This window comes from Ranitomeya variabilis, chromosome 5 (genome assembly GCF_051348905.1).
Source record: "Ranitomeya variabilis isolate aRanVar5 chromosome 5, aRanVar5.hap1, whole genome shotgun sequence".
Taxonomy (NCBI): domain Eukaryota; kingdom Metazoa; phylum Chordata; class Amphibia; order Anura; family Dendrobatidae; genus Ranitomeya; species Ranitomeya variabilis.
The window spans coordinates 413,597,973-413,623,961 of NC_135236.1; the positions used below are offsets into that span (position 1 = coordinate 413,597,973).

Below are 25,989 nucleotides of genomic sequence, written 5' to 3' on the forward strand. Positions count from 1 at the left end.
TGTTTTATTTTCCCCCTCACATGTTTAATTTTCCCCCTCACATGTTTAATTTTCCCCCTCACATGTTTAATTTTCCCCCTCACTCCTCTCATTTTTCCCCCTAACACCTGTCTTTTTGACCTCACACCTGTCATTTTCCGATCACTCCACTATTTTCCCCTCACTCCTCTCATATTGCACTCACACCTCTTCATTTTCACTTCATTATATACCTGTATGTCATCTCCCCTGTATATAGTATATACCTGTATGTCATCTTCTGTATATAGTATAATATACGTGTGTCATCTCCTCCTGTATATAGTATATACCTGTATGTCATCTCCTCCTGTACATAGTATGTAGCTGTATGTCATCTCCTCCTGTAACTATAATATAATGCTAGGAGCATCACTGTCTGAAACCTTTATAGACTGCGCAAGCGTGATGAACCTGCACAGTCTGGACCCCACAGAGTTACGCATCTGGCAGTAGTGTAGCTACTGGTGGGGCCTGGTGCTCAGAGGGGGCCCACCCGGAGATAAGCTACTGTAACTGTATTGGCGTACACAGCGTCCCAATACAGTTACATTCTGCGACAGAGCAGAGAGAATCGATATCCCTGCTTTGCCGCCTGGCCACTATTGGCCCCTGAGAAGGCGGGCGGTGCCAGCAGTGGGCCCCCCGCCTGTCATCGCAGGGTCAGCTGTATCGGCATCTAGTAGATGCAGCTGCCGCACTGATGAGGGAAGGAGTGCAATGCTTCTTCTCCCATCATACCCCTGTCAGTGTCTGACGTCACCGACGTCGACACTGACAGGGGGCACGATGACATCACTGCCCAGCGCCCGCGGTCCGGAGGTGAGCAGGAGTAGCGCAGGGTGAGTATTTATTAATTGTTTTCCTTTATGGGGGATGCCTAATATTACAGGGTCTGCCTGTGGGGGGGGGGGGGTGCTGCCTTATACTACAGAGTCTGCCTGTGGGGGTGCTGCCTTATACTACAGAGTCTGCCTGTGGGGGTGCTGCCTTATACTACAGGGTCTGCCTGCGGGGAGAGGGTGCTGCCTTATACTACAGGGTCTGCCTGCAGGGAGAGGGTGCAGCCTTATACTACAGGGTCCGTCTGTGGGGGTGCTGCCTTATACTGCAGGGCCCGCATGTGGGGGGTGCTGCTTTATATTACAGAGTCTGCCTGTGGGGGGTGCGGCCTTATACTACCAGGTCTGCCTGTGTGTGAGTGGAGGTGCTGCCTTATACTACAGGGTCTGCCTGTGGGGGGGTGCAGCCTTACACTACAGTCTGCCTGTGGGGGGGTGCTGCTTTATACTATAGGGTCTGCTTGTGGGGGTGCCATATACTAGAGTCTGCCTGTGGTGGGTGCTGCCTTATACTACAGGGTCTGCCTGTGGGGGGGCTGCTGCATTATACTACAGAGTCTGCCTGTGTGGGGAGTGCTGCCTTATACGTTCAGAGTTTTCCTGTGGGGAGTGCTGCCTTATACTAGTCTGCCTATGAGGGGGTGCTGCCTTATACTGCAGAGTCTGCCTGTGGGGGCAGGTGCTGCCTTATACTACAGAGTCTGCCTATAGTGTGCTGCCTTATACTACAGGGTCTGCCTATGGGGTGTTGCCTTATACTACAGAGTTTGCCTATGGGTTGCTACCTTACACTACAGAGTCTGCCTATGGGGTGCTGTCTTATACTACAGGGTCTGCCTATGGGGTGCTGCCTTATACTACAGAGTCTGCCTATGGGGGCTGCCTTACACTACAAAGTCTGCCTATGAGGTGCTGCCTTATACTACAGGGTCTGCCTAATGGGGTGCTGCCTTATACTAGAGTCTGCCTATGGAGTCTGCCTTATGCTATAGAGTGCCTATGGGGGTGCTGCATTATACTACAGAGTTTGCCTGTGGGGTGCTGCCTTACACTACAGAGTCTGCCTATGGGGTGATGGATTGAGTGCAGAGCAAAACGCCTTCCAGAATCTTGAAGTGAACTGTACTCCACGGTCTGAGATGATCTCATCCGGAACCCCATGCAACCGAAAGACATTCTGTATAACCAAGTTCACTGTATCTTTAGCTGAGGGGAGGCCGGTGCACAGAACAAAATGAGCAGCTTCAGTCAGGCAATCAACTACCACTAGGATTGTATTCATGCCCCCCGATGTAGGCAGCTCCACAATAAAGTCCATTGATATAGACCCCCAAGGTCGGGACGGAACCGGTAATGGTTGTAGAAGACCCATAGGTGCTACATGAGGAGTCTTGTAACGAGCACATACCTTGCAAGAGAGAACATAGTCCTTGGTATCCTTCAGGCAAGTTGGCCACCAGAAGAATCGGCTCAGGAACTCTTGTGTCTTCTGTACCCCCCGTGACCAGCCAACTTGGAGTCCTGTACCAACTTGAGGATCTGCAGACGGACGACCTCAGGGACGTAGATACGTCGATCTCTGAACCACATGCCACCCTTAAAGACAAGATTAATATCCACAGGTGGGTTGGCCAGAAATACATCACCGTCATAGGCCTCCCTGCACTCCTTCCACAAGTCCTGATCGTGGATAACTCCGATGAAATTGGCACCAGATAGAATGGTCTTGGACGGGGCTCCAGGTACGGAATCCACAGCATGGATTCGGGATAAAAGCATCAGCCTTCCCATTACGAGAACCTGGACGGTACGAGGTAACAAAGTTAAATTGATTTAAAAATAAGTTCCAACGAGCCTGATGAGGAGAAAGACATCTAGCGGATCTAAGGAACTCTAAATTGCGATGGTCAGTTAGCACTATGATCTGTTGTGCAGCTCCTTGCAGATGATGCCTCCATTCTTTGAAAGCCGCAATAATAGCCAGCAATTCCTTGTCTCCGTCGTAATTCTTCTCTGCTGAGGTTAGTCTACGGGAAAAGAAAGCACAAGGATGTAGCAGACCCTTAATTCCAGTTCTTTGGGAGAGAATAGCCCCCAAAGCATTATCAGAAGCGTCCACCTCCACAATGAAAGAAAGTGTTGGATCTGGGTGTATCAACAGCGGTGCTGATGTGAAACAGATCTTAAGCCGATCAAAAGCTTCTTGAGCCTGTGATGACCACTTAAAGGGCTTTTCCTTCTTTGTCAAGGAAGTAATGGGACGGACAATATCAGAAAAATTTCGAATGAAGCGTCTGTAGAAATTTGCAAAACCAATAAAACGTTGGACCTCCTTAACGTTCTTGGGTACCGGCCAGTCAAGGATAGCCTGAATCATACCAGATTCCATGTTCAACCCCTGGGGAGGGATGATATACAGTGCCTAAAAGTAGTATTCAACCCCCTGCAGATTTAGCAGGTTTAATAAGATGCAAATAAGTTAGAGCCTTCAAACTTCAAACAAGAGCAGGATTTATTAACAGATGCATAAATCTTACAAACCAAAAAGTTTTGTTGCTCAGTTAAATTTTTATAAATTTTAAACATAAAAGTGTGGGTCAATTATTATTCAACCCCTAGGTTTAATATTTTGTGGAATAACCTTTGTTTGCAATTACAGCTAATAATCGTCTTTTATAAGACCTGATCAGGCCGGCACAGGTCTCTGGAGTTATCTTGGCCCACTCCTCCATGCAGATCTTCTCCAAGTTATCTAGGTTCTTTGGGTGTCTCATGTGGACTTTAATCTTGAGCTCCTTCCACAAGTTTTCAATTGGGTTAAGGTCAGGAGACTGACTAGGCCACTGCAACACCTTGATATTTTGCCTCTTGAACCAGGTCTTGGTTTTCTTGGCTGTGTGCTTTGGGTCGTTGTCTTGTTGGAAGATGAAATGACGACCCATATTAAGATCCTTGATGGAGGAGCGGAGGTTCTTGGCCAAAATCTCCAGGTAGGCCGTGCTATCCATCTTCCCATGGATGCGGACCAGATGGCCAGGCCCCTTGGCTGAGAAACATCCCCACAGCATGATGCTGCCACCACCATGCTTGACTGTAGGGATGGTATTCTTGGGGTCGTATGCAGTGCCATCCAGTCTCCAAACGTCACGTGTGTGGTTGGCACCAAAGATCTCAATCTTGGTCTCATCAGACCAGAGAACCTTGAACCAGTCAGTCTCAGAGTCCTCCAAGTGATCATGAGCAAACTGTAGACGAGCCTTGACATGACGCTTTGAAAGTAAAGGTACCTTACGGGCTCGTCTGGAACGGAGACCATTGCGGTGGTACGTTACTTATGGTATTGACGGAAACCAATGTCCCCACTGCCATGAGATCTTCCCGGAGCTCCTTCCTCGTTGTCCTTGGGTTAGCCTTGACTCTTCGGACAAGCCTGGCCTCGGCACGGGAGGAAACTTTCAAAGGCTGTCCAGGCCGTGGAAGGCTAACAGTAGTTCCATAAGCCTTCCACTTCCGGATGATGCTCCCAACAGTGGAGACAGGTAGGCCCAACTCCTTGGAAAGGGTTTTGTACCCCTTGCCAGCCTTGTGACCCTCCACGATCTTGTCTCTGATGGCCTTGGAATGCTCCTTTGTCTTTCCCATGTTGACCATGTTTGAGTGCTGTTCACAAGTTTGGCGAGGGTCTTAAATAGTCAGAAAAGGCTGGAAAAAGAGATAATTAATCCAAACATGTGAAGCTCATTGTTCTTTGTGCCTGAACTACTTCTTAATACTTTAGGGGAACCAAACAGAATTCTGGTGGGTTGAGGGGTTGAATAATAAATGACCCTCTGAAAAGACTTTTCACAATTTAAAAAAAAAAATAAACAAAGAAATAACATTCTTTTTTGCTGCAGTGCATTTCACACTTCCAGGCTGATCTACAGTCCAAATGTCACAATGCCAAGTTAATTCCAAATGTGTAAACCTGCTAAATCTGCAGGGGGTTGAATACTACTTGTAGGCACTGTAACCTAAGAACTGTATCTTAGAACGATAGAACTCGCATTTCTCCGGCTTAATATACAGATGGTTCTCTTTCAGATGTCTTAAAACAGTTTTGACATGTTCTTCATGTTCCTGTAGAGAGTCAGAAAAGATTAGTTTATCGTCCAAATAGATCACTACAAACTGGTCCAACAAATCTCTGAAAATGTCATTAGCAAGGTGTTGAAACGTTGCAGGGGCGTTACAAAGCCCGAAGGGCATCACAAGAGATTCAAAGTGTCCATACCGGCATCTGAATGCTGTCTTCCACTCATCCCATGGACGAATACACACCAAATTATAAGCCCCACGAAGATCCAGTTTAGAGAACACCTTAGCATGGCGGACTCTTTCCAGTAATTTGGGAATCAGAGGCAAAGGGTAACGGTTTCGTACGGTTACCTTATTGAGTTCTCGATAGTCAAAACAGGGTCTCAGGGTCCCATCCTTCTTCTTTACAAAAAATATAGGTGCCCCTGCTGGTGAGGAAGAAGGACGTATGAAGCCTTTGGCCAGATTTTCATAAATATACTCCTTTAAGGCTTGAAGCTCAGGTGCCGCCAAAGGGTATACGTTACCAAAAGGAATATCTGCCCCAGGAAGCAACTCAATGGGACAGTCATAATGCCTGTGTGGAGGAAGCTGATCTGCATTCTTCTTGTCACAGATGTCAGAGAACTCTTTATATGCTGGAGGTAAAGAAAATACCTGTACATGTGGTTCCGTAGCCGTGGACTCAGGGATAGCTTCTGTTAATGCTGAGTTGCTCCTTGTTGGAAAGATAATCTCCTTTGTCTCCCAGTTGATAATTGGGTTCTGAGAACGCAACCAAGGAATGCCTAAAATCACAGGAAAATGAGGAGAAGAAATTAGCAAGAAAGAAAGTTGCTCCTGATGATTAGGCTCCAACAAAATTTCAAGGGGTACGGTCTCCTGATCCACAGGCCGAGATTAAAGGTGACCCATCCACTGTTTCCATGGTAATTGGAGAGGCTCTTTGCTGAATTTCAATACCATGTTCCTTGGCAAATGCGATATCCATAAACTTGCCACCTGCACCAGGGTCAATCATAGCTGCACTGGAAATCCACTGTCCTGAACACAGGATCTTAATAGGGAGAGAACAGTGAGAGTTCTGTTCCTTAAGCTCATTGGGGGGTGAAGTCATAGAAAGTGAATGGAATACAGCGTTTAAAGGCAGGCTACATTCAGAGATGTCAGATTCATCATCACAGTTGTCATACTTCCCTACTGCTGCTAGCACCTTGTTAGGCCGTCTAGGACACTTAGGACAATTGATCAAGAAGTGGTCAGACTGGCCGCAATAGAAACATAGACTTTCACGATGGCGATGCCTCTGGCGCTCATTGATCTCGCGCCTCTGAACGGAATCAATTTGCATGGGCACCTCCTCCACCTCCCGAGATGTTTTACCTGCAGGCTCTTTGGAACGAAGGGAAAAGTTAGAAATACGGTTATATGCAGCAAACTTCTTCTGTCTACGCTCAGTAAGGCGAATGTCAATGCGCACACAATGCTGTATAAATGTCTCTAGCTCTTGTGGTGACTCAGAGCGAGCTAGTTCATCTTTTACAATACTAGACAGACCCCTTTTAAAAATAGGCAATTGTGCATAACTGTCCCAACTGGTATCTACCGCTAATCTCCTGAATTCAGCAGCATACTCAATAACAGAACGTTTTGCCTGGCGTAAAGACAATAAAACAGATTCAGCGGTTGCACGGCGATTAGGATCATCAAACATTAATGCCATAGCGGCCAAGAAATCATCCAAATTATTTAACCGTGGGTCACGAGACTCAATCATCGGATTCGCCCAGGCGAGCGCTCGTGCGATCAGCAGCATTATTACACACAATACTTTGGATCTCTCATTAGGGAAACGGTCAGCATGCACATCAAAATATAGCATACATTGATTCACAAAGCCACAAAATTTGTCTCGATCACCATTAAATCTGAATGGGGGCAACTTAGGTGGGCTAGCTGGTGGTGGTTGCCCAGAGTGTAAAGTCACTTGTGCAGCTATTTGCGTGCTTATGTCCTGAAAAACCCGTCCATACTGGGACTCTATGCCAGCAAGTTTGTTTTCCTGGGCTGCCATGCGGGTGCTTAAGTCCTGCAAAGTCTGTCCAAACACTTGTTGATTGTGTTCAAAGCTTCCAAACTTCTTTTGCAGACCTTCCACATCTTTCTGCAGTGATCTAATTATGGAAAACACCTGCTCTAGTCTGCTTTCTGCAGTCATTGTTCCAGCAGTCTCCTTTTTTTTTAGGCTAGATTATCCTGTAATAATTACAGGGGATAACTTGGAGACTCTTTGCGTGGAACAAGACAACTACAGGACACAGTTTTATAAGTGGTAAAGTCTATATTATCACATGGTGATTCAAACAGGTGCAGAGAGAAGCTTACATGTCCAGCAAACGCAGATGGAAGTAAACATGAGCAGCAGATGAAGGATTACTGGAACTGGTGTATGCAGCAGGAACTCAGAGCAGAGTAGCAGGATAACCCAAAGGTACACACGGGCAGGTATATAGCCAGGGAGTCACCAGAGGTCAGGAGCTGGATGCAAGGCAGAATACTCTAGCACAGACTGAAGGCTGGGGTGGAGTTTTATAGCAGGAAGACAGTGCACATGAGACCAAAGACGCCATCTTGGAAAAGGGCAGTAATGCACAAAAAGGTAATAAAAAATGTTCAGAGTCCTGACAATACCTGTATGTCATCTCCCCTGTATATAGTATATACCTGTATATCATATCCTCCTGTATGTATTACATACCTGTGTGTCATCTCCTCTTGAATTAGACCTCCTTCACACGTTATTTGGTAAGTATTTTTACCTCAGTATTTGTAAGCTAAAACTTGGGTAAAACAATCAGAGGAAAAGTTTATTAGAAACATGTCTCCACTTCTGTATTTTCCTCCCACTCGTTGCTTTTGCTTATAAATACCGAGGTAAAATATGTCATCTCCCCTGTATGTAGTATGTACCTATATGTCATCTCCTCCTGTATATAGCATATACCTGTGTGTCATCTCCTCCTGTATATAGTATATACCTGTATGCCATCTCCCCTGTATATAGTATGTACTTGTATGTAATTTCCTCCTGTTTATAGTATCTATCTGTGTGTCATCTCCTCCTGTATATAGTATATACCTGTGTCATCTCCTCCTGTATATAGTATATACCTGTATGTCACCTCCTCCTGTATATAGAATGTACCTGTGTGTCATCTGCTCTTGTATATAGTATATACCTGTATGTTTTCTCTCCTGTATACTGAATGCATGTGTCATCTCCTCCTGTATATACTATATACCTGTATGTCATCTCCTCCGGTATATACCTGTATGTCATCTCCTCCTGTATATAGTATATACCTGTATGTCATCTCCTCCTGTATATAGTATATACCTGTGTGTCATCTACTCCTGTATATAGTATATACCTGTGTGTCATCTCCTCCTGTATATAGTATATACCTGTATGTCATCTCCCCCTGTATATAGAATATACCTGTGTCATCTCCTCCTGTATTAGACCTTGTTCACACATTATTTGGTTAGTATTTTTTTTTTAATTTGTTTATTAAACAACAAAAACAAATGGACATACATAATTTACATATATCCAGGTCAAATACACTCATCATAATAGTCATACAAAACACAGTAAGAGTATATAAAGAGTTTGCATTAATGTACACTCACTGGCCACTTTATTAGGTACACCTGTCCAACTTCTTGTTAACACTTAATTTCTAATCAGCCAATCACATGGCGGCAACTCAGTGCATTTAGGCATGTAGACATGGTCAAGACAATCTCCTGCAGTTCAAACCGAGCATCAGTATGGGGAAGAAAGGTGATTTGAGTGCCTTTGAACGTGGCATGGTTGTTGGTGCCAGAAGGGCTGGTCTGAGTATTTCAGAAACTGCTGATCTACTGGAATTTTCACGCACAACCATCTCTAGGGTTTACAGAGAATGGTCCGAAAAAGAAAAAAAATCCAGTGAGCGGCAGTTCTGTGGGCGGAAATGCCTTGTTGATGCCAGAGGTCAGAGGAGAATGGGCAGACTGGTTCGAGCTGATAGAAAGGCAACAGTGACTCAAATCGCCACCCGTTACAACCAAGGTAGGCCTAAGAGCATCTCTGAACGCACAGTGCGTCGAACTTTGAGGCAGATGGGCTACAGCAGCAGAAGACCACACCGGGTACCACTCCTTTCAGCTAAGAACAGGAAACTGAGGCTACAATTTGTACAAGCTCATCGAAATTGGACAGTAGAAGATTGGAAAAACGTTGCTTGGTCTGATGAGTCTCGATTTCTGCTGCGACATTCGGATGGTAGGGTCAGAATTTGGCGTAAACAACATGAAAGCATGGATCCATCCTGCCTTGTATGGAGCATCTTTGGGATGTGCAGCCGACAAATCTGCGGCAACTGTGTGATGCCATCATGTCAATATGGACCAAAATCTCTGAGGAATGCTTCCAGCACCTTGTTGAATCTATGCCACGAAGAATTGAGGCAGTTCTGAAGGCAAAAGGGGGTCCAACCCGTTACTAGCATGGTGTACCTAATAAAGTGGCCGGTGAGTGTATGTCTCAATATATAGACTGGATCATAAAGGTTCAGGAAATTACAGTATGTCTACAGTTCTTAAAACCTTAAAACTATATTACTGCCAAAACAATCTCCATCTCATCTATAAAATAATACTGAAGCACAGCGTGAACCATGCATATTTTACCTTGAGTTCTATCACATTGGAATCAGACCATCAACCACGTGATGACATAGTAAGGAGTTCCATACATCCCAGATTTTATTAAATTTCTCTAAACAGCCCCTATTCTGGTATAAGGTATGCTCGAATGGTATGATTGAATTTACCAGCTCAATCCATGCCTTGAGAGATGGATACGTATTGCCCATCCAGCGCAAGGACATTAGTTTCCTTGCCAAGAAAAGTGTCTCTCTCAAGAAAATTTGAACATGGTGTCCCCACGTCTCTTCCTTTAGTACCCCCAAATAGACAGACTAATGGGTTCAGAGGAATAGGAATATGTACAAGAGAGGTCAGCAATGACGTTACCTCATTCCAAAAAGATAGGATAACTGGACATCCCCATATCATGTGTATAAAAGTCCGCCTCTCCTGTGTGGCATCTAAGGCATTCTGAAGATTGAGACCAACCAATTTTGAATAGTCGTAACGGGGTTAAATATGATTGATTAATTATATACATTTGTATCATTTTATTATTAGCTGATGGGGATACTTTAGTTGGGGACTCAAGAACCATCTCCCAGTACTTATCGTGAAGATCAGGTACCAGGAGTTTCCACTTTTCTCTAACTGGTAGTAGAGCTGAGTCAGCGCCCACGGATAGCAGATATGTGTATAGCGCAGAGATAAGACCACGGGGTCCCTGTGATTTAAGGATTCCTATCGGTGGGAAGGATGATATTATTTGCGTCGTATTTATGTTATGCATATGTGATTGAATCGCTGATCTAAGTTGCAAATAGCGAAAGAACTGAGGCCGTGGGATATCATATTTAAGTTGCAATTGTTCAAAAGACATTAGGGTACCCTGTTCGTATAGAACACCATATGATGTCCAGAATTGAGCAGATGGGTGGTTCAGTAGCCCCGGGAAGTATTCATTATTCCATAAAGGAATTTCGGCTACAATGCCATCAAAGTGAATTACTTTTTTTACCTGCCTCCAAATGAACCTTCCAGCCGGAGTAATGGTAATAATCTAGGGGTGTTAGGTTTATTTACTTCCAAAAAACCCAACGGGCAATCAATCCTTGCGGCATGAACCAGATGACTCTCTGAATTTGGCAAACAGCTCCCAGGCATCTATTTCCCCAAAGCTCTAAGTTGTCGGCCAAATAATATAAACAAAAAATCTGGCAACGCAGCTCCTCCCATTTGTTTAGACCTATGCAAGGTAGACAATTTAAGTTTAGGCCTAGCCTTCCCCCATATAAAGGACGAGGCTAGCGAGTTTAAGCTTGAAAAAAAAGATCTAGGAATTATTTGTAAGCTAAAACTTGGAGTAAAACAATGAGAGGAGAATTTTATTAGAAACACGTCACCACTTGTGTATTTTTCTCCCACTCGTGATTTTGGCTTATAACTACTGAGGTAAAATACTGACCAAATACAGAACGTGTGAATGTGGCCTTATACACAGCTTCCACCTGCAGCACCTCACTTTTCCCTATACACAGCTTCATACTGCAGCAGCTCCTCACTTCTCTCATTTTCCCCCTCACATCTCTATCCATGAGACTCCTCTCTTCCCTTAACATCATACCTCACAGGAGCAACTCCTTTCTAGACACGACAGAGCTAGATGTGGCCTGTGCCAGCTATGTGGAGTGGGCGGGGCTATGTGGAGTGGGTGTGGTTCGATACATACATACATACACACATACATACACTCAACATATATATATATATATATATATACACAGAGAGAGAGAGAGAGATTTTTAAATTACCGTATATACTTGAGTATAAGCCCACCCGAATATAAGCGAAGGTGCCTAATTTTACCTCAAAAGCCGGGAAAATTTATTGACTCGAGTATACGACGAGGGGGGAGATGCAGCAGCTACTGGGTCCGCGAGTCTCCCCTCCGGTCCACAAGTCTCCCACTGGGGTGTTTCTTACCCACTTTTACACAGCAGCGGCAGCGGAGCAGCGCCATCCTGTCATGTATGGAGTCCCGGAGGTAGCGGCGTGTCGGTAACGTATGGCACAGCATTAGCAGTCGTGGAGGCAAGTGGTAGCCGTACGGCAGTTGGGGGTTGCGAGTGGCCTGTATTTTCACTGCGCATACTTCACTTCCGGTCCCGCACATTATGGCTTATGAATATTCATGACGTCACCGGAAGTGAAGCATGCAGCACTGAAAATACAGGCCGCCCGCAAACTCCACCTGCCGTACAGCTACCGCTTGCCTCCACGACTGCTACTTCTGCTCCATAGGTTACGGGCACGCCGCTACCTCTGGGACTCAACACATGCCAGGAAAGCGCTGCTCTGCCGCCACTGCTGCTGTGAAGGAGGCGGTAAGAAACACCCCATGGAAAAAAAAGTGGACCGGGGGAGAGGGGAGATAGACCGGTGGGGGTGACGGGAGACAGACCGGTGGGGGTGACTCGATAACTCGTTATAAGCGGGCACTTTCAGCTTAAAAAAAATGGGCTGAAAATCTCGGCTTATACTCGAGTATATACGGTAAATGTAAATTGTTCATTTATTCTATAAACTTCTGACAACATGTCTCCAAATTTCCAAGCAATACATTTTGTATTTTTTTTCTGAAAAGGAGAAATGGTCAAATTTAAAAAAACCAAAAAAAACCCCAGTGCTTTCAGACCTCAAATAATGCAAGGAAAACAAGTTCATGATCATTTAGAAACAACAATACTAATGTTTTAACTCAGGACGAGTTCAGAAATCAATATTTTGTGGAATAACCATGATTTTTAATCACAGCTTTCATGCGTCCTGGCATACTTTCCACCAGTCTTTCACACTGCTTCTGGCGCAAAAATTTAAGCAGTTCTATGTTTGATGGCTTGTGACTATTCATCATCCTCTTGATTACATTCCAGAGGATTTCAATGGGGTTCAGGTCTGGAGATTGGGCTGTCCATGACAGGGTTCTGATGTGATGGTCTCTTAATTTTTGTCAGAGTTGTATATAATTGTGATTCTGATATAATGTGTAAAAATTACATAATTAACAAATTACACAGGTCTGCAAAAAAAAATTTTTCAAGAGCTGTTTTGGTTATTCCACGTAATCTTTATGTTTTTAAGTGCGCTGAATCCGAAAATGACCTCCGTTTTGTCATAGGACATCACGTTTTCTGACAATTTAAGTAACTATGTTAAATAAGACAATACCTAAAAATAAATGAAAATAGACTCAAAATTAGCTTTTTATTACAAATGTTTCATGAAAATCATTTTTTAACTGCAACGAGCTCACTAACACACTAAAATCGATTATTTTTCCCTGTGAGGCTTCTCTTGGTACATTTACGCTTGTGAGTAGCATCTGGAATGTCTTCTCTCTGAAGCGTCCAACAGTAGTCTGCCATCATTGTAATGCTCCATCTTCCCTGGTATCTTCTTTCCATCTCTTTAATGTCCTGGTGGAATCACAGCTCCCAAATTTTCAGGAAAGTTGTCAAGGTGGGAATGGAGGAAATGCACTTTCAAACTCATTAGGCAACCTAAAGCTTGAAATGCTTTCAGCATTCGTTCGATGATTTTTTTGTAGTCAGGGTCTTTGTTATTGCCTAAAAATTTCTCTACGACCTTTTTAAATGCAAACCACCCTTCTTTTTGAGGATGCGTCATGGTATTGATAAACTCTTGATCAGCTATAAGCCTTCTAATGTCTGGTCCGACGAACACACCTTCCTTCAATTTTGCCTCCGAGAGGCCTGGAAACTTGGTGACCAAGTATTTGAAGCATTCTCCATCTTTTGGAAGTGATTTTACGAATTGCTTCATCAATCCCAATTTTATGTGGAGAAGTGATAGAAGAACTTTATGGGGAGGAACCAAAGTTCCTCGGAGGACATTTTTTTCACCAACTGTGAGCACCCTCGGCTGCCAATTCTTCTTGGTCCAGTGATTTTGTCGGTCTCGGCTGTCCCATAGACACAGAAAACAAGGATATTTGGTATACCCAGCTTGTTGCCCGAGCAGCATGCATAAGACTTTCAAATTCCTGCACACTTGCCAACCGTGGTCTTCATATTCAAGTTTACGAAGAACCAATTCAAGTTCTCGTAGGTTTCCTTGAGGTGTACAGAATGACCTACAGGGATGGAAGCATAAAAACCGCCGTTGTGAAGTAAGACTGCTTTGAGACCTCTTTTTGAAGAATCTATTAAAAGACGCCATTGCGCCGAATCATATTGGATTTTGAATTGACCCATCAAACCTTCGACATCGATGCAATAAACCAACTTATCTTCCTGGGCAAAGTAAGGAACAAACTCGTTTTCACGATGTCTGAACCATGAAAAAGACACTCCTGGCAACAAATTCTTGCTTTTGAGCCTTGATCCGAATAACTCAGTGGCATCTTTGGGAAGATTCAAGTCTCTTACCAAATCATTAATCTCCTCCTGGGAAAACAATTTTGGTCTTGTATCATCTTCAAAGTCAGAACTTGATTCATCATCTGGTTCAGGTATGACTCCACCTTCATCGGAGCTAGTTATCTCTTCCAAGGTAGCAGGGGCCTTGGGTACTGGTATATCTGTGCCATGGGGGATGGGACGAATTGCTGAGTGAATATTAGGGTATGAAATGGAATGCTTCCATTTTGAATTATACTCTTTCACATCACATGAACAAAAGTAACAATCGTCACTATGGTTCTTTTGCTCTCGCAATACCATAGGAATCCCATAACGGAAAGCTTTTTTTCTTACCCTTGAACCAATTTCAGAGGTCCTCAACACACCGTTTGCACACTTTATGAGGCGACCAAGCTTTATCTTGATCTCCAAGCTTTAGTCCGAAATAAGCGAAGTATACTTGTTCACAAAGTTTGTAATATTCAGCTGTTGCAACACTGTATATTCACCACAAATGTAACAGAAACTGTCAGGCGAATTAATACACTTCTGCTGAGCCATAATGCTAATTTTGGAAAACACGGTTGAATATGAGGAGCTAAGACGAACTGAGATGAAAAAGTGTGAACAGGCGAGAACCAAGATAAAACAATTGAATCAAGCCCGAGCATGTCAGAGCCTGCTCGTTCAGCTTGCAACATGTTGATGCTGGTTTCATAAGCTCACTCTGAAAGTTCATTTCTTTGAAAGTTATATTTTTTTGGCATTGTATATCTTCAATGCATTGATGTGAATTAATAGTAATTTTGACTTTCAAAATCCTAAGATAAAAAAATACCAAAAATTGAGAAAAATATACTAAATTTGAAGAGAATTTTGCATTTTGTGGCAAATCCTGACGTCTAGGATTTTTTTCAATATTTTTTTCGTTTTCAGCACACCAAAATGTGTGTAGGCCCCTTAAAAAATAGTGAGGAAAGAATGGTTGTAGATGACGAGGAAAAGGCTAACATATTAAACACCTTCTTCTCCACGGTATTCACGGTGGAAAATGAAATGCTAGGTGAAATCCCAAGAAACAATGAAAACCCTATATTAAGGGTCACCAATCTAACCCAAGAAGATGTGCGAAACCGGCTAAATAAGATTAAAATAGATAAATCTCCGGGTCCGGATGGCATGCCCCCACGAGTACTAAGAGAACTAAGTAATGTAATAGATAAACCATTATTTCTTATTTTTAGGGACTCTATAGCGACGGGGTCTGTTCCGCAGGACTGGCGCATAGCAAATGTGGTGCCAATATTCAAAAAGGGCTCTAAAAGTGAACCTGGAAATTATAGGCCAGTTAGTCTAACCTCTACTGTTGGTAAAATATTTGAAGAGTTTCTGAAGGATGCTATTCTGGATTATCTCAATGAGAATAACTGTTTAACTCCATATCAGCAGGGGTTTATGAGAAATCGCTCCTGTCAAACCAATCTAATCAGTTTTTGATGAAGAGGTAAGCTATAGGCTGGACCACGGTGAGTCATTGGACATGGCATATCTCGATTTTTCCAAAGCGTTTGATACCGTGCCACACAAGAGGTTGGTACACAAAATGAGAATGCTTGGACTGGGGGAAAATGTGTGCAAATGGGTTAGTAACTGGCTTAGTGATAGAAAGCAGAGGGTGGTTATAAATGGTATAGTCTCTAACTGGGTCGCTGTGACCAGTGGGGTACCGCAGGGGTCGGTATTGGGACCTGTTCTCTTCAACATATTCATTAATGATCTGGTAGAAGGTTTACACAGTAAAATATTGATATTTGCAGATGATACAAAACTATGCAAAGCAGTTAATACAAGAGAAGATAGTATTCTGCTACAGATGGATCTGGATAAGTTGGAAACTTGCGCTGAAAGGTGGCAGATGAGGTTTAACAATGATAAGTGTAAGGTTATACACATGGGAAGAAGGAATCAATATCACCATTACACACTGAACGGGAAACCACTGGGTAAATCTGACGGAGAAGGACTTGGGGATCCTAGTTAATGATAAACTTACCTGGAGCAGCCAGTGCCAGGCAGCAGCTGCCAAGGCAAACAGGATCATGGGGTGCATTAACAGAGGTCTGGATACACATGATGAGAGCATTATACTGCCTCTGTACAAATCCCTAGTTAGACCGCACATGGAGTACTGTGTCCAGTTTTGGGCACCGGTGCTCAGGAAGGATATAATGGAACTAGAGAGAGTACAAAGGAGGGCAACAAAATTAATAAAGGGGATGGGAGAACTACAATACCCAGATAGATTAGCGAAATTAGGATTATTTAGTCTAGAAAAAAGACGACTGAGGGGCGATCTAATAACCATGTATAAGTATATAAGGGGACAATACAAATATCTCGCTGAGGATCTGTTTATACCAAGGAAGGTGACGGGCACAAGGGGGCATTCTTTGCGTCTGGAGGAGAGAAGGTTTTTCCACCAACATAGAAGAGGATTCTTTACTGTTAGGGCAGTGAGAATCTGGAATTGCTTGCCTGAGGAGGTGGTGATGGCGAACTCAGTCGAGGGGTTCAAGAGAGGCCTGGATGTCTTCCTGGAGCAGAACAATATTGTATCATACAATTATTAGGTTCTGTAGAAGGATGTAGATCTGGGGATTTATTATGATGGAATATAGGCTGAACTGGATGGACAAATGTCTTTTTTCGGCCTTACTAACTATGTTACTATGTTACTATGTAAAATACATGGAAATTAGATGAAAATAATCAAACAGCTTTTTCGTCGCAGACCTGTGTTATGTATAGAAATTGTAAACTATATGTCCAACCCACTTCCACATTTTCATACATGCACATTCTGTATGTATCCCTGATTCCACAGTATGATATTTGAATATTAATCATGTTTATATTTTTTTTAGTATATACAACTTTCTTATGATATTTTGTAAATGTATTTATTACCAATAGGTCTAGTCCATGAACTTGCATTCACTCTCTGATTTCATTCAGACTCAGGTACGCATGCACGGTTGTTCCTCCGACATGGATGCGCTAACAAGTGGCCAGTTCATGCGCTTGAACCTGCGCCATCTCCCCATGATGACCCGCCTCTCGAGGTTGAGGGGCTGCGAGTTGGTGATCATGGTGATCGCAGGTAAACAACGCATATGCCGTTCATAGGGCCAGACGCGTCAGTTAGATGACATGATCATCATATGATTGCTCACGTGGTCGGCATGTCCCTGAATGGAGCTATATCTTTGGCTGTGAAATACCATCTATCATTGCCTGAACTTTCTGTCAACCGCACACACCTCCAGAGCAGGACAGTGTGATTTGCTGGTTATTTCTTTAAAAATGGCGTCTACTCCCTCCCCAAAACAAGCCTCCTGATGACACATTAGACAAAACGTGCGTTGGGGTGGTGGAGACGCTTTAACAAGTAGAATTATTTTTATGTAAGTACTTGCTTTCATACTTAACTATTTTATATAAACTGTAGGGGATTTTTTGTACCCCTAGTACTGCTTTAGAATGTACATTAGATTGATAAGCTATGACAAGCATACTACCTTATGTAATTTGTACTCTATAGCGTCTCCATTTAGTCTGTTCCAGCAGCTTCTTTGCTTCCTTTTTAATTAGTGTCAATTTTAACATGTTTAATAGAAATCAATTTTTTTAAGGGTATATACTCCATGGTTATATATTTAACAGCTTCTCGTGTCTAAATATACTATACAAGTTTGGTTACCCTAAGGGTACTGTCACACAGTGCCATTTTGATCGCTACGACGGCATGATCTGTGACGTCGCAGCGTCGTATGATTATCGCTCCAGCGTCGTAGACTGCGGTCACACGTTGCAATCACGGCGCTGGAGCGATGCCGAAGTCCCCGGGTAACCAGGGTAAACATCGGGTTACTAAGCGCAGGGCCGCGCTTAGTAACCCGATGTTTACCGTGGTTACCAGCGTAAACGTAAAAAAACCAAACAGTACATACTCACATTCCGGTGTCTGTCCTCCGGCGTCTCAGCTTCTCTGCACTGTGAGCGCCGGCCAGCCAGAAAGCGAGCACAGCGGTGACGTCTGACGTCACCGCTCTGCTTTCCGGCCGCTGTGCTTACACAGTGCAGAGAAGCTGAGACGCCGGGGGACAGACACCGGAATGTGAGTATGTACTGTTTGTTTTTTTTACGTTTACGCTGGTAACCAGGGTAAACATCGGGTTACTAAGCGCGGCCCTGCGCTTAGTTACCCGATGTTTACCCTGGTTACAAGCGAACACATCGCTGGATCGCTGTCACACACAACGATCCAGCGATGTCAGCGGGTGATCAAGCGACGAAAGAAAGTTCCAAACGATCTGCTACGACGTACGATTCTCAGCAGGGTCCCTGATCGCTGCTGCGTGTCAGACACTGCGGTATCGTAACGATATCGCTAGAACGTCACGAATCGTACCGTCGTAGCGATCAAAATTGCACTGTGTGACAGTACCCCAAGTTACATTTCTAGTGGGTTTTTCTGCTGTTTACTCTACAAGCCAAGTAGCATTTCTTCCCTTCCAAGCCCTCTCGTGTATTCAAAGAGTAGTTTTTGTTCAGTACAAATTGCTTAACAATTTTTTTCTGCATTTTCTCATTACAGCTTGTGAAAAAGCCAAGACTAAAACAACATTTTTGTTCAAAGAATGTGAATGCGGTTTTGATTACTTTGAGGGCTGCAGTTTTTAAAAAATATATCACTTTTGGGGGATTTCTGACAAATATGCACGATAAATTCACTTCAAAACTGAATAGATCTGTACAAAATTTAGAAAATTTTGTTAAAAAAATAAAAAAAATCTTGAGAAACATTTGACCCTTCTAACAACCTAACAAACTAAAAGGATGTTTCAAAGGTATGAACAAAAAATCCACTATGGAAATCAAAGTAGCACGCTACTTATTACCCACATTGAGCGTCAAGTGGGCTAATCCTCATGCGGATCTGCTGTGCAATTTGCAGCACAGCAACAGCATATATGTAATAATCGAGGATTAGCACAGCAGGACATACATAGTCATTGAGTAACATAGGGGAAAAGGCTAAGCCTTAGCTATTAATAATGTGATTGTACATTACAGAAAATATATTGGTTAAAAATATATTTACCTGACCAGACTTTTTTTCCTGCTGCGGCTGCAAAAAAAAAAACAACCAACAAAACAAAAAGGGTTAATTTAATGAAAATAATGGAATTATCTAGTACACTTACTCATCCATAGATGCACTCACAATTCTTCAGTCTCTTGAGCTAAAATCTGTCTCAAAAACCAGTAAAAGGTGGGGAGACTAGGATTACCCAAATAGAAAAAATACATCTTTAGATATGTTTAAAATTACTATTATACTGTCAATAGGAAATATTAACAAATATCTCACTGTCAGTGTCGATTCCAGTTTCATTTCTGACTTAAAGGGAATCTGTCACCACATTTGACCTATTTAAACTATTAATATGGGTATACAGGTTATAGAATGCTGAAAAGTCCTACCTGTATGCCTCATATCAGATGCCTTGTTCAAAACCTTATGTGCTTTCTTGTCTCCTAACTATGGCTCATTAAGAGGTGAAACATTGACTTACAGGTTAATCAACTTATAGAGAACCTGCTGTTTTCTAGTATGAATGCATTAAAAATATGTTTAGGCCAAAAGCTATATATATATATATATATATATATATATATATATATATATATATATATATATACACACACTCACCGGCCACTTTATTAGGTACACCTGTCCAACTTCTTGTTAACACTTAATTTCTAATCAGCCAATCACATGGCGGCAACTCAGTGCATTTAGGCATGTAGACATGGTCAAGACAATCTCCTGCAGTTCAAACCGAGCATCAGTATGGGGAAGAAAGGTGATTTGAGTGCCTTTGAACGTGGCATGGTTGTTGGTGCCAGAAGGGCTGGTCTGAGTATTTCAGAAACTGCTGATCTACTGGGATTTTCCCGCACAACCATCTCTAGGGTTTACAGAGAATGGTCCGAAAAAGAAAAAAAATCCAGTGAGCGGCAGTTCTGTGGGCGGAAATGCCTTGTTGATGCCAGAGGTCAGAGGAGAATGGGCAGACTGGTTCGAGCTGATAGAAAGGCAACAGTGACTCAAATCGCCACCCGTTACAACCAAGGTAGGCCTAAGAGCATCTCTGAACGCACAGTGCGTCGAACTTTGAGGCAGATGGGCTACAGCAGCAGAAGACCACACCGGGTACCACTCCTTTCAGCTAAGAACAGGAAACTGAGGCTACAATTTGTACAAGCTCATCGAAATTGGACAGTAGAAGATTGGAAAAACGTTGCTTGGTCTGATGAGTCTCGATTTCTGCTGCGACATTCGGATGGTAGGGTCAGAATTTGGCGTAAACAACATGAAAGCATGGATCCATCCTGCCTTGTATGGAGCATATTTGGGATGTGCAGCTGACAAATCTGCGGCAACTGTGTGATGCCATCATGTCAATATGGACCAAAATCTCTGAGGAATGCTTCCAGCACCTTGTTGAATCTATGCCACGAAGAATTGAGGCAGTTCTGAAGGCAAAAGGGGGTCCAACCCGTTACTAGCATGGTGTACCTAATAAAGTGGCCGGTGAGTGTATATATACACACACATTGACTAAAACATCAAATGTATGCAAAGACTCAAAATATTTATTTTATTTTTCAGCACTGCTGCAATTTCCCCTGCCATGCTGGATATCAGCTTCTGGGACAAATCGTGGATGAGGACAACGCATTCTTGCCTAGTCAGTGCTTGCAGTTTATCACAATTTCTGTGATTTTGTTTGTCCACCTGCTTTTTGAGGATACACAAGTTCTCAAAGGCATTGAGATCTGGGGAGTTTCTGGGCCATAGATCCAAAATTCCAAGCATGCTTGATAAAGGCTGTTTCCAGCCGAAACGTTGCATCTCTGTAATGGCAGAATAAAGTTTTTCTATTTTTTCACCTGGATATGGATGCTGCTCCTTTCTTCAATTTTGTTTTAGGCTGTATGGACGCATCATGCAACCATGCAGCCTGCCATCTAAATGTAGCAGAGCTAGACCCGTCATGGGACAAATGGATTAGCAGCATCTCTGCGGAAAGGTGAGGAATATTGTTGTTTTTTATTTTTAACTCTTTTCAAGATGACAAGGGCGTCAGAGGAATGGGCGAGGTCGTAAATATGGCTTAATTAAGATTTATTAAAGGAGTCTGTCATTCTTTCAATTAAAGGACTTTATTCTGGGTGTGTATGTTTTCATACAATGTGACTATGGGATTATTAATGGGGGCGTCTGATTGATGCCTCTTCATTACTAACCTCGGGGCTTGATGTCATCTGACAATACAAAGGTGACATTAACCACCCCAACTGCCACTGCTACAGGGTAAGAGGGAAGAGCGAGGCTAAGTGCCAGAATTGGCGCATCTTAGAGATGCACCTTTTCTGGGGCAGCTGAGAGCTGATGTTTTTAGCCTGGGGGTGGGGCCAGTACCATGTCCCCTTCCTAGGCTATATATCAGCCCGCAGCTGTCTGAATAGCATTTGCTGGCTATTAATTTTAAGGGGACCCTACGTCATTTTTTTAGGGTCCCCCATTTTAATAGCCTGTAAAGGCTAAGTATACACTAGTGAGCTGATATTAATAGCCTGGGAAGCTCCATGGGTATTAACCCCTTCATAGGCTATAAACATCAGCCCCCAGCCGTTGACTTTCCCTCTGCTGGTTTAAAAATAACAGCGGAGCCCACGCCATTTTTTTTTCAGAAAAATTATCTTTTATTAATACATGTACAGTAAGCGGCACACACAATGTACTAATTGCATTTATCACAGGCATCTGTATATCTACCTATTCTATGTGTATTTACTGTATGTAATCCATCTCTTCTATCCTGTCGGCTCCTGCTGTGATTTTACACTATGCAGCTGCTGAGTTGCCGGCATTTTATCTAATATTATATATATATATATATATATATATATGTCACTGACATCTGTATATGTATTCTATGTGTATATATCCATGACACTGGTGCGTAAAAAAAAAAAATCGGACAGCACTCGTATGGTCCGAGTGCTGTGTGTTTTTTTTCTCGCACCCATAGTCTTGCATTGGCGAGTCTCAGTGACAATTGCAGCATGCAGCAATTTTACACGCAAGACTAATATGGCTGAGAAAATAAACGCTGATGTGAGCTGCTCCATAGATTAACACTGGGCCGAGTGCTATGCGTGGTTTCCTCGTATAGTACTCGGCCGTATTCTACGTTAGTGTGACTCTGGCCTAATTGAAATCATTTTCTAGGAGAAATACTTCATTTTCTGGAACAATTTCAAGGGTGCCAACACCTTCGCCCATGACTATGTCAATAAAATTGTCAAAGCCAAATACCAGGGAGTTTCAAAAACAAAGCAGTTTTACTTCAAGCAAGACACACCAAAAAGAGACAAAAACTGGAGCATCAAAAACGCGTGTTAAAAAATGCAATAAAAAATGCAAGCTACCTAATTTAAATAATAGGTGCAGACATTTTGCAACATCAAAAACTCAACAATAGCTCACTGTGGGAACGTTGCCTTAAAAGACAAGGTTTCATCTTTCCAATTGCAATATTATTGATAAATATGCCGCACTGTTTGCATTGTATTCCATATGAGTACTCTCATAGAATATCAGGTCCTGAACTGATGTGACTTTGCCACAGTGGAACTCAATGAAAGAGCTGCCAGCTTTACCAAATGTTCCATGAATTACTTTCTGACACTTCAATGAGGGGAAAGACAAAGTCTGAAAATGGGCCAGCTTTGGCAACTTGCCTAGCATGTGTCAGAGTAATTCTGAAAGCTGCCCCTCTAGAAAAAAGAAATTAACTCCATACTCCTAAGACAACCGTACAAAAAGACCCTTGAAAGTTTCAGTGCTTGTCAGGGTTATAACCGTGTGCATGTTTTTCCAGCTTGTGGCACCCAGTGGCTCCAGACACTACATGGAGGGCTTTTTTTCATGTGTTTTTAGATTTATGAATGGTGTGCGCTCTTGAACTTCTAGTACATTCACACACTCAGAAAATGAACCTTCGTTTAACTGGAAAGAAAGGGAGCCAACTATTTTATTTGTCTATAATATATAAGGCATGTATTTAATGTGTACTGATTTCCTTTCCATTGAACACTTGTAACATAGGGTCCATGAGTAAGTGCAAAAACATCAATGTTTTTGGTGAAACAAAGGCAAGGTACTTGCAGAATGTGAAACCCATATATATATATATATTTTTGCAATTTTCCCAAGTTGAAACCATAATGTCTTGGTGTCCTCTCAGGAGCATGGATGATAGTATTAGTACAGTTTAATTACATTAGTAATAGGTTTTAAAGTAAACAATGCCCTAGGAATTTATTACCCTACCCATGTGTAAAAAATTAACAATGCACTATCAACTCAGTGCCCTACCATTGTGTAAAAATAAACAATGTCCTACCAACTCAGTGCCCTACCAATGTGTAAAAATAAACAATGTCCTACCAACTCAGTGCCCTACCAATGTGTAAAAATAAACAATGTCCTACTAACTCAGTGCCCTACCAATGTGTAAAAATAAACAATGTCCTACCAACTCAGTGCCCTACCAATGTGTAAAAATAAACATTGCCCTACCAACTCAGTGCCCTACCAATGTGTAAAAATAAACAATGCCCTACCAACTCAGTGCCCTACCAATGTGTAAAAATAAACATTGCCCTACCAACTCAGTGCCCTACCAATGTGTAAAAATAAACAATGCCCTACCAACTCAGTGCCCTACCAATGTGTACAAATAAACAATGTCCTACCAACTCAGTGCCCTACCAATGTGTAAAAATAAACAATGCCCTACCAACTCAGTGCCCTACCAATGTGTAAAAATAAACAATGCCCTACCAACTCAGTGCCCTACCAATGTGCAAAAATAAACAATGCCCTAACAACTCAGTGTACTACCAATGTATTGAAGTGATGACAATACAGAAAGACTGTTCAAAATAAAGTACACACACTTGGTGCATCATGGTGTAACCAATCATTTATATAAACCTTCCAAGCTACTTGTTTTCCACTAATTTCCAGCCTTCTCTGGCCCATTTAAGCCAAAGCGGTCAGAGAAAGGGGTGGAGATAGAGAGAAAACAGGCAGGTGGGAAATTGCATTTAAATGATTGGTCACACCACGATACACCGAGCACCTGTACTTGATTTGAATAGTCATTCTGTGCTGACACAGTCCCTTTAAATACACAATGCCCCTCCAAATTAACTTCCCCCACTGTTTTTACATTTGCAATTGTGTATTTTTTCATGAAACCTCAGTTCTTGTTTTTTTTTTTTGTTTAGAATAGTCACTATTTTCATAGATATAAAAAAATTCCCCTAAATAATTTGATCAAATTGCCCTTTTTTCCAAAAATATTCTATGGTTTAACATACGTCTTCTATTGGTGGCCTCTCATCTGGTATTATTCATGCTTGCTAGGTAGAAGCAAAACTTTGGAATCCTGAAAAAGACAGCAAAAAACGCAGCAAGTAAAGCAACAAAACCTGCGTTTTAGCTGTGACTTTTTTACTGCCGAAAGATCAGGTATTGGTGGCAGAAAACAATTAGTGTTTAAACATAGCATTAATCTTCTGTGTGCAATTTAGAGTAGTCACATAATGTGTACAATAACATACAACACGTGATATATACATTCCATACCTTATAAAACATTCACTCAAATGAATCAGATTATAAATATATACATATATATGTATATATATATATATACATACATTACAGACCAAAAGTTTGGACACACCTCATTTAAAGATTTTTCTGTATTTTCATGACTATGAAAATTGTACACTCACACTGAAGGCATCAAAACTATGAATTAACACATGTGGAATTATATACCGTATTTTTCGGACTATAGGACGCACCGGACTATAAGGCGCACCCAGGTTTTAGAGGTGGAAAATAGGGAAAAAAATATTTGAAGCAAAAAAAATGTGGTAAAATATTTAATAACATAAATAACATACTATTATATGTGGTGTTATTACATATAATAGTATGTTATTATGTTGGAAGCTGCGGGACCAGTGTGGTGTCTGTGAAGTACTATATGAAGACACTGGAGGGTGAGTATAAGAATGGGGGCACAGGGCTTATAGTGAAAGCACCACTCCAGCACTGCAAAATAACACTGGAGTGCTGCTTTAAAATCCCATGGGAGAACTATAACTCCCAGCATGTCCTGCAGATCCTATGACATGCTGGGAGTTATAGTTCACCAAAGGAGTGGCAGAGTGCTTTATTGTGTTCTGTAAAGACTAACCTCTTAATTGTGGGAGCCAGCCTGTGGTGAGGTAAAAGCTGGAGCATCCCATGGCTGCACACACAGAGCCCTCTCTCTTGTTGCCTTTCCACAGCGCACACGCAGGACATAAGAGGAAGCTGCAGATTCTAGGTGGGAGTCTGAAGGACCTATGATGATGTCAGAAGAGGGAGGGCTCTGAGCTGCCATGTGATGCTCCAGCCCGCCCACTCCTGACATCACAGAGGTCCTCCTGCACAGCACTCGTCCAGCACAGGCAGGTATGCAGCGATCTCCTGGCCCCTGCTGCTGCTGCCTCCTCCCCCGGACACACAGATTCTCCCCAGAATCAGTGCTGGGGAAACTGTGTGTCGCTGCTTAAGTGCAGCATTCATTTGCTGCTCCCCGCTCACCGCTCAGCTGATCGGTGGGCGGGGAGCCGCTAATGAATATTCACTGCACTTAATCAGCGGGGCCATGTGGTTTCCCCAGCAGCTGATTCCGGCAGGCAGCGGGGACATCCTGAAGTGGGATATCATTGCG

General features: G+C 42.6%; 1 protein-coding gene across 2 annotated transcripts in view; it reads right to left on the reverse strand.

Moving 5' to 3' along the window:
- Positions 1 to 25,989, reverse strand: part of HMGA2 (high mobility group AT-hook 2) — a 494,709-nt gene that overhangs the window by 211,462 nt on the left and 257,258 nt on the right. For both annotated transcript variants that reach the window (XM_077265189.1, XM_077265186.1), the window contains exon 4: positions 19,218 to 19,244. In XM_077265189.1, the coding sequence (XP_077121304.1) occupies positions 19,218 to 19,244 (27 nt within the window). The remainder of the gene's footprint in view (positions 1 to 19,217; positions 19,245 to 25,989) is intronic.